The sequence below is a fragment of the Trypanosoma brucei genome, chromosome 10 (genome assembly GCF_000210295.1).
Source record: "Trypanosoma brucei gambiense DAL972 chromosome 10, complete sequence".
Classification (NCBI taxonomy): Eukaryota; Euglenozoa; class Kinetoplastea; order Trypanosomatida; family Trypanosomatidae; genus Trypanosoma; species Trypanosoma brucei.
In genome coordinates, this window is record NC_026743.1 from 2743630 (window position 1) to 2756625 (window position 12996).

General features: G+C 49.5%; 9 protein-coding genes across 9 annotated transcripts; 7 read left to right on the forward strand and 2 right to left on the reverse strand.

Moving 5' to 3' along the window:
- Positions 1-558: 558 nt before the first annotated feature.
- Positions 559-870, reverse strand: TbgDal_X14090 (hypothetical protein, unlikely; the record flags this gene model as incomplete). Its single annotated transcript, XM_011780273.1, has 1 exon — positions 559-870. One exon carries the CDS (start codon positions 868-870, stop codon positions 559-561), a length of 312 nt encoding a protein of 103 aa, XP_011778575.1.
- Positions 871-986: 116 nt separating this feature from the next.
- Positions 987-2441, forward strand: TbgDal_X14100 (hypothetical protein, conserved; the record flags this gene model as incomplete). The annotated part of the gene is made up of 1 exon (XM_011780274.1): positions 987-2441. The coding sequence occupies one exon, from the start codon at positions 987-989 to the stop codon at positions 2439-2441; it is 1455 nt and encodes a 484-aa protein (XP_011778576.1).
- A 470-nt stretch (positions 2442-2911) lies between these two features.
- Positions 2912-3532, forward strand: TbgDal_X14110 (guanylate kinase, putative; the record flags this gene model as incomplete). Its single annotated transcript, XM_011780275.1, has 1 exon — positions 2912-3532. One exon carries the CDS (start codon positions 2912-2914, stop codon positions 3530-3532), a length of 621 nt encoding a protein of 206 aa, XP_011778577.1.
- A 486-nt stretch (positions 3533-4018) lies between these two features.
- Positions 4019-4471, forward strand: TbgDal_X14120 (T. brucei spp.-specific protein; the record flags this gene model as incomplete). Its single annotated transcript, XM_011780276.1, has 1 exon — positions 4019-4471. One exon carries the CDS (start codon positions 4019-4021, stop codon positions 4469-4471), a length of 453 nt encoding a protein of 150 aa, XP_011778578.1.
- Positions 4472-5223: 752 nt separating this feature from the next.
- TbgDal_X14130 (hypothetical protein, conserved) lies at positions 5224-7566 on the forward strand (the record flags this gene model as incomplete). The annotated part of the gene is made up of 1 exon (XM_011780277.1): positions 5224-7566. The coding sequence occupies one exon, from the start codon at positions 5224-5226 to the stop codon at positions 7564-7566; it is 2343 nt and encodes a 780-aa protein (XP_011778579.1).
- A 770-nt stretch (positions 7567-8336) lies between these two features.
- On the forward strand, positions 8337-10607 carry TbgDal_X14140 (hypothetical protein, conserved; the record flags this gene model as incomplete). The annotated part of the gene is made up of 1 exon (XM_011780278.1): positions 8337-10607. One exon carries the CDS (start codon positions 8337-8339, stop codon positions 10605-10607), a length of 2271 nt encoding a protein of 756 aa, XP_011778580.1.
- Positions 10608-10789: 182 nt separating this feature from the next.
- TbgDal_X14150 (conserved hypothetical protein, unlikely) lies at positions 10790-11125 on the reverse strand (the record flags this gene model as incomplete). The annotated part of the gene is made up of 1 exon (XM_011780279.1): positions 10790-11125. The coding sequence occupies one exon, from the start codon at positions 11123-11125 to the stop codon at positions 10790-10792; it is 336 nt and encodes a 111-aa protein (XP_011778581.1).
- A 216-nt stretch (positions 11126-11341) lies between these two features.
- TbgDal_X14160 (hypothetical protein, unlikely) lies at positions 11342-11641 on the forward strand (the record flags this gene model as incomplete). The annotated part of the gene is made up of 1 exon (XM_011780280.1): positions 11342-11641. The coding sequence occupies one exon, from the start codon at positions 11342-11344 to the stop codon at positions 11639-11641; it is 300 nt and encodes a 99-aa protein (XP_011778582.1).
- A 19-nt stretch (positions 11642-11660) lies between these two features.
- TbgDal_X14170 (hypothetical protein, conserved) lies at positions 11661-12329 on the forward strand (the record flags this gene model as incomplete). The annotated part of the gene is made up of 1 exon (XM_011780281.1): positions 11661-12329. The coding sequence occupies one exon, from the start codon at positions 11661-11663 to the stop codon at positions 12327-12329; it is 669 nt and encodes a 222-aa protein (XP_011778583.1).
- Positions 12330-12996: the final 667 nt, after the last annotated feature.

The following is a 12996-nucleotide window of genomic DNA, read 5'->3' on the forward strand; positions in this document are numbered from 1 at the left end:
CCCACCCGCCATTCTCAATGCAGTTACGACCTTGTCTTTAAGGAGTCATGAATCAAACGTGCGTGTGATGATGATTATTATTATCATCATTCTTTTTTTTCTTTAAAGGATGGCAGAGTTACGGCTTTGTGTTCTGAGGGGGAGTTTAAGTATGGGTGGGTGTACCTCTACAAAATTGGGCACTATCATCAGTAGTATAACCTGGGAGGGGACCGCTCCCGCAGAAATGAGGTTATGGAGTAGCGTTTGCGGATGTGATTGGACCCAATTGTGTCAGCTTACGAGTTTCAGGGGGAAGGGATGATGGGGGTAGCAGATGTGTAATCAGCAGGAAGCCATAATTGGCGAGCAAATCCGACTGACACTAACTGTATTCACGCATCTAAAGAAAACAACAACAACAACAAAAGGAAAGACAATGAAAGTGTGGAAATGGAGAAGAACGGGATTGTTGAACTGCTCTTTTGGATCATTTATTTCCTTTCCTTTCCTCTACATTGCCTCTTTGCTCTGTTTGGTTAGTCGAGCCGTCCTGGATTGCACCCGACGGTGAAGTTGTTATGTAAAAAAAAAAAGAATGGGGCTAACTATAACTCTCCCGCACTTTTTTTTTTTACTTCCTCTTCCCTTTTGTTGCAAAGGGGGGAAGGAAGGCGAAGTATGCTTATCTGGTCCATTTCTGTTTTTTCTTTTTTTTTTTTTACTGTTTGTAAAAGTGTTCTCCATTGAGGTCGAGCATATCGTCCAAGAGGGGTAAATTTTTTTTTTCCTTTCCCTCCTTGGCCAACATCTACTTTCCGTCACCGAAGAAAAGCAGACTAAGGAGAAGCATTTCTCCACTTGCCGCCGAGGGAAGACTTCTCCATTCATTCACATCTACAAGGGCGGAAGAAGCTGAAGATCAGCTGCGGTGCTGTGATAGTGGGGAACCATAGGGGCAAGGTGCTGGAATAGAGGGAGAACGTGTGTGGTGTAGTTGAAGTTCAATGCAGGCCACTTCTAAATCTACTGGATCTTCTGTTTCCATCACGGGCGAACACGAATATGTAGTTTACACAGGTGCCACCCTTATTCCATTTTGCGTTGGGAGTGTTGCGTTTCCCTTAACATTGTGCCGTGCTTCTTCTTCAGCAGTCGCCGCATCCTCTCAAGCGCATGCATTGTCCTCTGCGTCCCGTGGTAACGCCAAGCAGAAGCGTAGCGGGAAGGGTAGTGGCCAACAAGAAACATCTCGTGACGAGGATACTGGAGACAATGTTCATGACTACTGCGCAGGAATCAGTCGCTGCACGCACGTCCGGTATATTTACTTTCGTGATGGTTCCGTAGCGTCGCAGGACCTATCGTACCGTCATCAGTTATTCATGAAGGCAGATGGTGTGAAGCGGTCTGAAATGTTAGATGGAAAGGAGAGTAACCAGGTGTATAGTGCTTCACCACTGTACGCATTAGTCGATCGAGTTGTGTTCACTCTTCCTAACGGCTTTCCGGAGCGGCGCCGCGAAGTCACGCACCCGCCGTTTTTCATTGTGGACGACACGTGGGCGGAACATTTGGTGGAGGTGGAGGTGCACTTTCATCCATGGTTGGGCATAGCCCCTTTTACAGCGAGTCACATGGTTCTCTTAAACCAGCGTGTTGACGTCACACCGCAGTTGCTAAGCTCAACTCAAGGCCAATGTAAACCACCGTCAACTGTCATCCTCTCGCCCGACGAAGAGGAGCGTTTAGCGGGTGTTGGGTCATCTTCGCTTATTGGAACGAAGAGGTCCAGAGTACCCGAGTGTGGTGTTGTATTGCCTGAGGAAACTAGTGCAGTGCGTATGGATCTTAGTAATTCTGTTTACTCACCTGATATGGTTATCCTTGGCGAACCCGGGTTTCGGGAAAGGCTTGTAGACCTCGTGGGGGCCCCTGTTGTAGCCGAGAGGCGTGATGCGATGCGAATATTTCACCCGACGCTTGACGTTGTGCGATATCTTGCCGCTGTGCGAGCAATGCCTCAGCCAGAGTTGATGGCACCACCTCGAATATGTCTCTTGCCGTGGTACCAGCAGTCGGTTCAACCGCTGGCGACGCAACATACGGAGAAGAAATGCGAGAAAAGTGAGCGGTGCGACCGACACGGGACACGCAGTCGCTCCGTAATGAATGATGATAATATTTGTGATGACTCCGACCACGAAATTGACGTGGGATCCCTACCCCCCTGGTGCTTTCCATTTGAGGTGATAATTCATGCATGCGAGTCACGGCGGCAGAGTGGTGCCGTTGATGCCATGCGGGCTGTGCTTGCAGAGCTCAAGAAGGAGCAGTTGGAGTTACGTGAAGGCATTGAACAGAACATTGCAGCCGCAACAGCAAATGCAGAAGAGCTGCGGGACGTCATCAAACACATGAGCCAGAGGTGCGCTGCTCTTCAGACGTCGTGGAAGCGCTAGGGAGTGTGTTCCTTGCGTGTGGTCATGGTTACAGGTTTAGGATGTTGAAGGGCGTTAACCAAGCGAGCGGCATTTACCGTTCCACTTCTGCTGCGTATTGGGGTGTAACTGTTGAGAAGTCAATTTTTTTGTCTTGAGGCGTACCGTTGCTGTCATCTGCCCAATCCTGTTCCGGTTCCGTTACCAAGCCTGCTCCCCCCCCCACAATTTCCTGCCTAATATCTTCCCTTTTAGCTTTGTTGCGCACTCTCACATCTGATGCTCCCTTTTTTTTCATTCTTTGAATGATCTCCTTTCACTTCCTCCCCGCTGTGGGTGTTGGTGCTCACGTCCGAGGTATCACTAGTAGGGGGTTATAACTGACTGGTAGCAGAAGAGCGGAGTTCTACGCACGCGCGTACACACACAATTTTGTATTGTTTCATACCTTATTGATAACTGACGTTATACGTACTGTTCCATTGAAGTAAATGAGCTCTGGAAGCACGAAGCTTGAAGCAATTGTTGTATGTGGACCATCCGGTGCGGGAAAGACTACGCTCCTTGAGCGTTTGATGGGCGCTTATCCGAATCGCTTTGGATTTTCCGTATCACACACGACGCGTGCTCCCCGTGAGGGTGAGGTGCACGGCCGTGAGTACTTCTTCTCGACTCGTGAGAGCATGCTCACAATGGAGAAAGAGGGAAAGTTCATTGAACTATGTGATGTTCATGGAAACTTGTATGGCACCAGCATTGATGCGGTTAGGGAGGTTCAAAGTACCGGCAAGGTGTGTGTCATTGACATGGACGTGAAGGGCGCGCAGAAGCTGCGAGCGAGCGGTTACTTGAAGAATGTACTTTATTTGTTTGTCACGGTGCCATCAATCGATGTTCTGCGCGCGCGAATTCAAAAGCGGGGTGCATTGAGTGAGGAAGTGCTTCAGCGGCGCATTGCAACCGCTGAGGTGGAGTTGCACTTTTTGAGGGAAAATCCTACCTTTTTTTCCCACGTCATCACAAATGAAGAGTTGGAGGTATCGTACAAAAAACTGTGCGAAATCGTTGGGAGCGAGTTTCTGAAATATGGTATGGAGGGGTTAAATAAGTGATCGTGTGAGTGCCTGCGTGTGCACGCATTCGATGGCAGAGTGGTGGGACATGTTTTTCTAAAATATGCAAGTGATGCGGTGAAGAACTCTAAGGACATGGGAAAAAAGAATTAAAAAAAAAATTCCTGTTATTATTAATTATGTTATGACATAAACAACGGCAATAATATGTCAATCTGACCCTGATCAGCTTATGGGTAATAGGAGCTGTGGGATGCGGTGTTGGGGACTAGATATCATGTGAGCCACATCGTAAGTGTGTGTTCGTGTTTAATGGATATAGAGCAAATGGAAACGTTGAACTTGGTTCAGTGCCGGTCAATGGATCTTCTGGTTAAAAGCGTTCGCACGCCCCTTCCTTGTGGTGTTGGAAAGCTTTCTTAGGGCATACGCGGGTATATATATATATATTCTTTGTGTGTGCCTTCGTATACGTGTAAACTAAGTGGTGTGTGGTGGAAACATATAGGGAGGAAACCAACGGAAATGCTTGACATTTCCTCGCCTTTGTTTTTCTTTACCTTTCCGTGCAGGTCTCGTATGACTCAAAATCTGCTTCATGTGCTTGGTACAAAACCACTACTGCCGTATTGGGTTACTCTTTGTCCACCAATCATTCAATGTACACGTGAACATATAATATATATATATATATATATATATATATGCTACTTCTTGTTTGGTTGCCTTGTGACTTCAAGTGGCGGGATGTATGGGGCCTTTTGGCTTATTTATTTATTGAATTTGTGTGACATGTCGACGCGGCGGGTTTCCATTTCACCTCACTTCACTCCTATTTCTGTTAGCTTTTGCTTTCGCGTTGCTCTTGTGGATGGTGAGGGGGTTCAGGCAATTTCTTCCTTTCTGTGGCTTCATTCCCCTCTACCCACCCCCGTTACTGTGGAGGTCAGGACCCGTGGGTTAATGTTTTCATGTTGAAATTTCGGGAGTTTAATACGTAAGGCAGAAAAGGGTTTCGTTCTGGATGGATATCGCTTCTGCATAAAAGGATGGGCGCAAAGGCTGCTGTACAAATGAGGTTGCTGACGGTTGGTTCCTGCTTATTCTGTTTATTCGATGCATTAAAGCTCGTGAGGCAGAGTGAATGAAAATGCATTTTACATATTTTTTTTGGCGTCATTTTTAGTTTCTACGGTTTTGACTTAGCACTTCCTTTTTCTCATCTTTATTGATATTGTGTTACTTTTTTTTTTTTTCGTGGCGGTGAAGTGCGTGAACGGGCGCTAAAGTGACCCCTAAGCTCTATCTCCACCCTAACGACACTGCAAATCCCTGGCGGCCCCACATACACGCACTCGCACAGGACCACCATAAGAAAAGGGTGCTTCCACCGTGCACAGCAACGTTTTCTCCCTTTGCAGGCAAAAAAGAAAACATTTTACACATAAACTTTCCTCATAATTTAAATATTTTAATTCGTGTTCGACGCTTCGCCCCCCTCCCCCCCAAATTCATCTGAGAGTCCGGGATGTGTTTGCAACTCACCGCTTCTGCCGGTCAAAGTGGCACTCTATTTTGTCGTCGTTTTCCTTTTTTATTCTTTTACATTCCCGCCTCCGCATACGTACAACCTCCTCAAACGCATTCTGTTGACAATTCGAACGAGCGAAGAACTTGTCTGCAACGTGTGTGGCTGGCAATAGTTGTGCATATTTATTATATATATATATATGCTAACTCGAAGAGCCGCAGCCCTCTTGGGACAAGGGAGGGAGGACGGCCAAAATAGTGCATCTTCATCACATGGTCAGTCTCAACAGCAGCGGCAAGGTTCTTCTTCCCCTTCCCTTGCTCCTTCCGCGCGCCCCTTAGGGGAGTTTAATGGGGGAACCGGGTCGGATAGGGCACCACCACCGTATATTCCGCTACCAGAACCGCTATGGGAATTGAGAAGACGCTTTCCATCAGTTACACGCACGGTGCTCTTACAGTGTATACGCTGTCATCGCTGGGTTGCGCAGCCTGTTACCAAGTCGCCCCCACAGGAAAGCGAACCTGAGATGACAAAAGAGGGAGAGGTGACCAGTTTATCCATAATGAAGGCGTCAAATGCAAGTGGAGAGAATGAGTCCGGTGAGGAGCGTGACGGAGAGGAAGAGTGGCGGTCACCGCGTCTACAGCTGCATTACGACAAGGTTGTCGGATACGTTAAGGGGAACGCTGGGGAGCGTTCGGGGAAGAAAAAGGAACTTTGCCCATACTTCATTCCTAACCCAGCCGTCTTTACGTGCCAATGGACTTATTGTGAGTTAGAGGACACATGGTCCGATCTGCGGGGAAAGTGGCTTGGGGAGCTATACGCTGCAATGGGAAGTGCAAAAAATGATAATGAAGGGGGTTCCCGCAAGAATGGCGGTGTGGGTGATCAGGAGGAACGGAAACGTCTGAATCTTCAACTATCGAGGGAACTTCATGGTCGGCGGAGCGGCCGCCTAGCAGGGGGACTGCATGGGACCGCAGGCACGAGGGGTGAGTCAACCAAAGTGCAAGAGTGCGCAACGGAGTCAACGCACAGTGGTGGGATGGCTGACCGTGTGGATAATCTTGTAAGAAGCGATGAGGCTGTTCTAGCTGCGTTTTGCTGGATTACTTGCGACAGTTGCGGGAAGCTACGGCGTGTTCATCAGCCTTTCCCCGGTGGCGCACCTTTTGTATGCTCGTTAGCGCTTAACATTGGATCCTGTAGTGTGCCGGAGATCGACGGAGTTAGCGCCATATTTGGAAGTGCGCGTGGCCACTCGGCCTTAAACAGAAAGTTGGCCTATAGAGATGGTGATGCTGCTCTGCGCGGTGCTGTGAAATCGGACGCTGCAGTTTCGCATGCTAAAGCTCGCCAAGGGACAGCTCAAAACTCTATTGGGAGTCAGGGGCACCACCCCAACTCTTTAGAATCTTCGATTCCTCTTCTTCGCTCGCTGACGGCGGCGGTGCGAAAGAGGTCCCTAGGCGGGTTTATCAAAAATATATTAACAACGCCAGATGAAGTGCGCTCCAAGCGGGAGGAGGTCATGAAGGCCTCTCTCGATCTTGCAGGGGAGAAACCCAGTGACATCCCCAAACAGCAGTTGGAAGTGGAATCCATCGCTATGAGACCAAGCGATCCGACACTAAAGGTAGACCTTGGCGAACCACATAAGGTTAAGGTTGAGGAAGATCCCGCGGTTCAACCGAAGCAGACCGGTGAAAGGGGGAAAATTAGCGTTGCCCCACCTGGAAGCGCACGTGGAGGCGCTGAGGGTGCTAATATAGGCGGCGATGCCGCACCAAAATGTTCTAGACGGCTTGGGTGTCCACCCCGTCCAGTTATGCGGCCGTTGAGTAACAGCGCCGAGCGTCACGCAGCAACTGGCAACAGTGCGCAAGGAAACCTAACTACACAACCCGGTGCGGCTCCAGCAAGGATCAAGACAGAGGGCTCCATTGGCAGCGGTGTGATGGGCATTAACTCGAAACCCAATGCTAATTCAGGAACGGACACCGGCCGGACGGCGCGACCAGGAAGCGGACGAGAAGCGGGTATTGAGTCTAAGTCGAATTCCTCAGATGGACATTCCTCTTTTAGCACAGGAAATAGCGCGAGGTGTACCCGGCGGCAGCTGAAGCTGACCGAAATGCTTGCGCAAGTGGACAGTGGTAAATTGCCATCTCCCTCTAGTGCAGTGACCGGTAACGTTTCCAAAAACAAAAACGACAACCGAGGCGCGGCGACCGCTAATCGTTCCCAAGCCAGTGGGCACAAAGCATCCCGCCGAACCGATGGGAACTGTTCCAAGGTTGAGGAGGCCAGTACCTCTGAGGATGAGGAAGGATATGAAGTAACCCATTGGGTCTGCTGTGACGCATGCGACAAGTGGCGTGTCCTATCAAAAAAACTTCCCCATGGGACGAAACGGTGGGAGTGCACTATGCGTGGAGACGGAACCACGTGTGACGATACCGATGACGAAGTCAAAATGAATCGTGAGGAAAAGCGTAAGAAGGCGCGTAAGGAGCTTAAAAGGAGGAGGACATAGTTGGGATTTCCATAACTCGTAGAGTACCCGACGCGTTTGAGTGTTGAGATGTCTTTTCGAGCTGCTCAATGCACATGAACTGGCTCTTTTTTGTGACGTTGGTTCTTTGAAACGCACGAGCAAATGGGAAGAAGGAGTGAAAAAAAAAAGAACCAACAAGTTGCTGCAGGCTTGACCGTACGAACGTGGACCCAAGGGGGGTCCCTTAATAAAGCGTTGTTTTCCTTTATCTTTTTCCCCCCTCACTGAGACATTCACCTTTGCTGCAGATTATAACGTGCCGCGCACCTTTACACTAACAGAGAGGCTGCAACACATCACGAAGAAGATAGTGGCTGGTGGTGTCGGCCTGCTTGACCTAGCCCCGTTGTTAGTAGTGGGTAATGTATGCGTATTGGAGCGAACCGATAGCCCAGGAGGAAAATGTGTAAGAACACGCCACTGCAAGTGAACAACAACAACAGCAAAATACAATCAATCCAAATGTTGTTGGCCCCACATCTGCGGTTGTGGGAGTTAAGTATTTTGTAACCATTAACACCAGCAAGTGTGTTTAGCGGTGTTCCCCACGATGTCTCTTTCTTTTTGTATTAGTGCACGAAAACGCAAAGCGCTTCGTTTCCCCCATTCTTTGTCGTTTATAATCTGTCACAGAAATTGAAGAAGCGGGTTACATTTGGTTGTAGGAGCAAAATTCGGCATAGTGCAACAAAAAAGACGAAAGTTAGACCGAAAGAGTAGTAACCATACAACGTTTAGGGCTACAACAAATGGATAGCTCGCTTTGCTTCGTGTGCTCTAGGTGTGAGCACCCCATTTGCTCACACGTGGATATTATCACCAAGACTGTGAGCAACGGGACGACAGAACATGCGTTTGTTTATGAGATGGAGGACTTGCTGAACATGGACAGACCTGTTCCGTGTTACAGTGGTGATGAAATATGTGAAACTCGAGTTCACGTTTCTGAGAAAATTCTCAATGTGCCGCTGCCACCAGCTGCCAGGTTGGTGGCACTAGAGGCCTTAGCAAACTCGCAGCGAGCTGGGGCCCTTGAGGTTGCCCCATCGGGTCCTGTGACGGATGCCGATAACAGCTTGACATCTGAGGTGGGACATGTCACGACGGACAGCGGGCAAAACCCCCAAGGCAACCATGATGAGGACACTGCCAACGTCGCTGGCAACAGTTTGGGGCAAATTTCGCGGATTGGTGGGCAGGGACGCTCATCGCCGAGTTCCCCAACCAATGGTTCCAGTGATGTGTTAACACGATCTCTTGCGCGTTTTTCTCGTACCAAGGAAACTCGTGTGGACCTCATTTGTGTAAAGGAGGATGTTCTCTCTGGCGGTCTTGCTCGATGCACCACGGATCGTAGCGCCGACACTCCTCCAGTGCCCTTAACATCATCATTGGTTTCTGACGCCCCCGGAACCGCCTCTGTCGCTGCTGGTGGCGAGGAGAGTGGGGGAGCCAGTGGTTCACTAATGCGTGGGACACAGAGTACCCTGGGAATAGTGTCGCAAACGCCGACAGCCACGCGGTGGTTACGACACCCAGGAAACCTTATTGTGGAAGAAGGCTTCGTTCAAGTCAGGCGCCGCACCAAAACGTCCCGCTGTCCGTGGTTTAACACTTATAACTGTTCGGAGCGGCTGGAATGTCCCGACTGCCACCTTGCGTTGGGATACCTTTTTGTTATTAAACCCACTGCTCAAACCCATTCGCACCACGCTCCCGCTCCTGGGCCGGAACCCACTGTGATGGAGGATGCAGAGGAAGGCAGCCCTGTGGGGACGCACCGGCTACAGCAAAAAAGGGAGCGAAATGAGGACCAGGAGGAAGTGGTGCTGACAGTATCAGAGGAGACAACTGCTAGAGAGAACTCATCCACGCAGGAGCAGAAGCAGCAGTGTGAAGGGAAAGGTGCTGATGAGCCGTTCCCCACAACTTTTGTGGGCCTGGAGCTCAAGAAGTTACGGCAGCGTCACTGGGGTTTGCGCGACTTCCAGAAACGATATCATCAGGCTAAAGACCTCAAAACGTTCCGACTGCTGTTTCCGGAAGCCGAGGAGTTGGAAAGTGTTTATAGTCGTCTTGTGGCTCTGCGGACGCAATCTGAGCTTTACGGCAATCTCCTGCGTAAGCACAAGGAACAGAATGATGTACAATATGCACTTATTGAGAGCCAGAAGGAACGGATAAGCAGTTATGAGGAGAAGCTTAATACTATGCAGCAAATCATTGAGGCTCAGAGAGCTCAACTTGACATGCAGTGTAAGCAAATAAAGCACCAGGAGGAGCTGCTACGCAATCACAAAAGCCAGGTGGCAACGCAGCAGTATCAGATTCACGTCGAACAACTCCTGCGGAGTGAACAGAGCCGTACGATTGAATCACAGCGTGAACAACTAACACTCATGCAGGCCCATCTCCGGGCGCGTGTCATGAAAGAGCAGCTGGAAGAGCGTTATGGGCAGCTCATTTCACTTCTTCAGCATGTGGATGAGCAGCAACAGCAACAGGAGTCGCCGACATCTCCTAGCAACACCCCTACGCCCTCCCCTAGTGCGCCTTCGCAGGGAACATCGTGCCCAATTTTGCCTCCGGCGCATCTTGTGGGAGTCATCGGGCGAGATGTTCGTGAACAGTCACGTGTTTCCTCTGAATATAATCGCAGTGAGGGGAGTCATGGCGCACAGGAACGGTACCCCTCACGAGGGTCCACGCTGCCAACCTTGCTTGTGAACAGAAATGTGCCTCACAATGAGGGTGAGGCAACTGTGGATAACGGGCCCAGTAACAAATTCTCGGCAGGCAGGTCCGTCGCATCAGGTGTTTCTGGCGGTAGGGAAAAAAACCACATCCTTTATGGTTGCAGTACGAGTGCTGCCGAGCAGGCGGTGGGAAGTGCAAGAAGAGCCCCGAGAGAGCGGGCCCAACTAAGCCCCGTCCAGGAGGCTTCGCCAAATAGAAGTAACGCGAGTGGTAACTGTCCAAGGGGGTCCGTAAGCGACACGAGCACGAGTGGGGAACCGTGACACGTATGCCCCGTCGTTTGCAGGTAACCTGTGACCAAAGAGGTTTAGATCACTGGTTACGAGGTGAAGTGAATTTCCCTGATTTTTCCTCTGTACATTCTCGAATTCGCCACTTAATCTGCAGTTACCATGACTCGTTTGACTTTTTGAAATGGGAATGTGAATATCTAAGAAGTTATATGTCACTGCACAAGCACACGGGCAGCCGAGACTGAGGACCAGCTTAGTGTCTGCTGTGATTCACGTCGATGTTGTGGTTTGTGAAAAGGCACCAAAGTTAGGTCTGGTTTCATTGTGTGGGTTGCTTTGATGCCTGTGGGCAGGTCTTGTTGGATGCCTTTGCACAGCTCAGCTGCCACATGAAATGAAGGAAGGGAGTCACGATAGTGCAAAGAGATATCAATATTTCCGTTTCTGTGGCTTTTTGCTGGATTCTCGTGCTGTGGATACGTTTGTTTGTAGACATTGATACTGGTGTCGAGTGGCGGCACAGTATCTCTGAATAAAAAATCCACCATTCCCCCTCCACTTGCCCTTTACCCCCATCCCCCCACTCCCGTCGTGGTGTGGCGATAACTTTTCCCCCCACCATCGCTTAACTTATTGAAAAGGGCAGGTACAGGCTCTAAGAGAAGAGGTGAGCTTAAGCTACCGCTTCTGTTTGACATGAGAAGAGGGGGAATGGACTAACAAAAGAAAATATACTCAAGTGGCGAAACGGTGTTTGTGGAACCATGTTGGTGAGCACCCCCTATGCATGGATGAAGGGGGGGAAAAAATTACACCCCTCATTTTACTGCGTTTTTGCTTGTAGCTCGTGCATGACCCCTGTGAAAAACAAATGTAAAGTGTCCAGAGTTGGATATACGATGAGTGGCCTGTACTTAGTCTTTAGTTTTGCTTACGTCACTTTCTGCATTCTCCCTTTAAGCTTCTTTCCTCTTTCTCTCGTGGTGTCGGAAGGCGGTTGCCTCCTTAATCGTCAGGAGGGCAACGTGGTGCGTGGAGTCCTGCCGCGGTGTGTAGGTTTTTGAGCTGTAGGAATATCCCGTCATGCCAGTTGAGCAGTTGGAAGAGGAAAATAAGACTCTCAGAACGAAGGTTCGGGTGCTGGAGGAGGAACTCAAGCACCGCAATGCCGAATGCGTTAGGCTGAGGGATGAGCTGCAGTTGCTATCGGGGGTGATGCGGGAAAATGACAGTCAACGCCAATTGATCGATACGTTGCGAGAGGAGCTTGAATTCTCCCGAAAGAGCCATGCGGAGGCGGTAGAGGCGCTTAACGTGGAGGAGAAGCAAAGGAGAAATGAAGAACACAGACAGCGCATGGCGAGGGTGCAGTTGCAGCTTTCTACCAGTGGGATGGATGTAAAGACGGGTACTTCACCACAAGCGGGGGGTGCGGTGTTACCGGTTGTGACCGGAGGTGTGGTACCGACGTCAAGCGGTGTAGAGATCATATGCAAGAGTTCAAACATCTCTTCCCTTGGGTTCGCGCCGGTGCAGCGACCCCCAGATTTTGCTGGCAGTGCTTATGGGCAATTTTACAAAGGTGTTGCTAATAGTGCTGACCTGGTGGAAGAGGAGGACGAGGTTTCACGGCTTATGGCAATGGCGAAGGACGGGGCAATGCTGGACATTAAGCATGCTGAGGTTACCGATGGTGAGGAAAATGAGCTTCTGGAGCGTTACAAGGCGTTAAAGCTGTGGAAACCTAACTAGGTGCATCGGTGTCCTTCAGTGGTAATGTGAGTGTGTGGGGATGTGGATATCGTCCGGTGGTACAAATTTGTTGATTTTTTTTTTTTAGTGTGCTTATTGATGCGTTGCATACTTTCAGTTCACGTTAATTGTGTTGATATTGTGCCAGCACTTTTGTGCAAGTTGGTGTCATGATCGAGTCCGCCAACAGTTTTTGTTTCGGTCATTTTAATTGCCAGCAAGTGCGCGCGTCGACGGAATGCAACGGAGGGAGCTGTCCAACTAACGAAAAGAATTTTCAGTGTGGAATATCGAAAAGTTTTGTTTCGATAATGATTGAATGTTGGTAGCACAAGCGCTATGGCGCCTCCACCTCACTTTTTTTTTCAACCCGTGTACACCAATTTCGGCCTTACTCTCCCACTTTTTAAACATGTGACGTGTATGCGCTTCGCTAGTTCTTCAGGGTAACAAACTCTCTAAGGGAGAATAGGGAATAACGAAGGAAGGAAGAAGGCAGAAGAAGTGATTTACGTAGACGAAAGCGGGTGAAAGCAAAGGAAAAAAGCAAGGGGTGAGGCACAAACGCGAGAAAAAGAGAGGGGGTTGTCTTTCGAAGTTGGGAAAAGGGTGATCGTCAGGTAGGGTGATATAAAGGAGCGTTGCATTTAGCAAAGAATAACGCCCG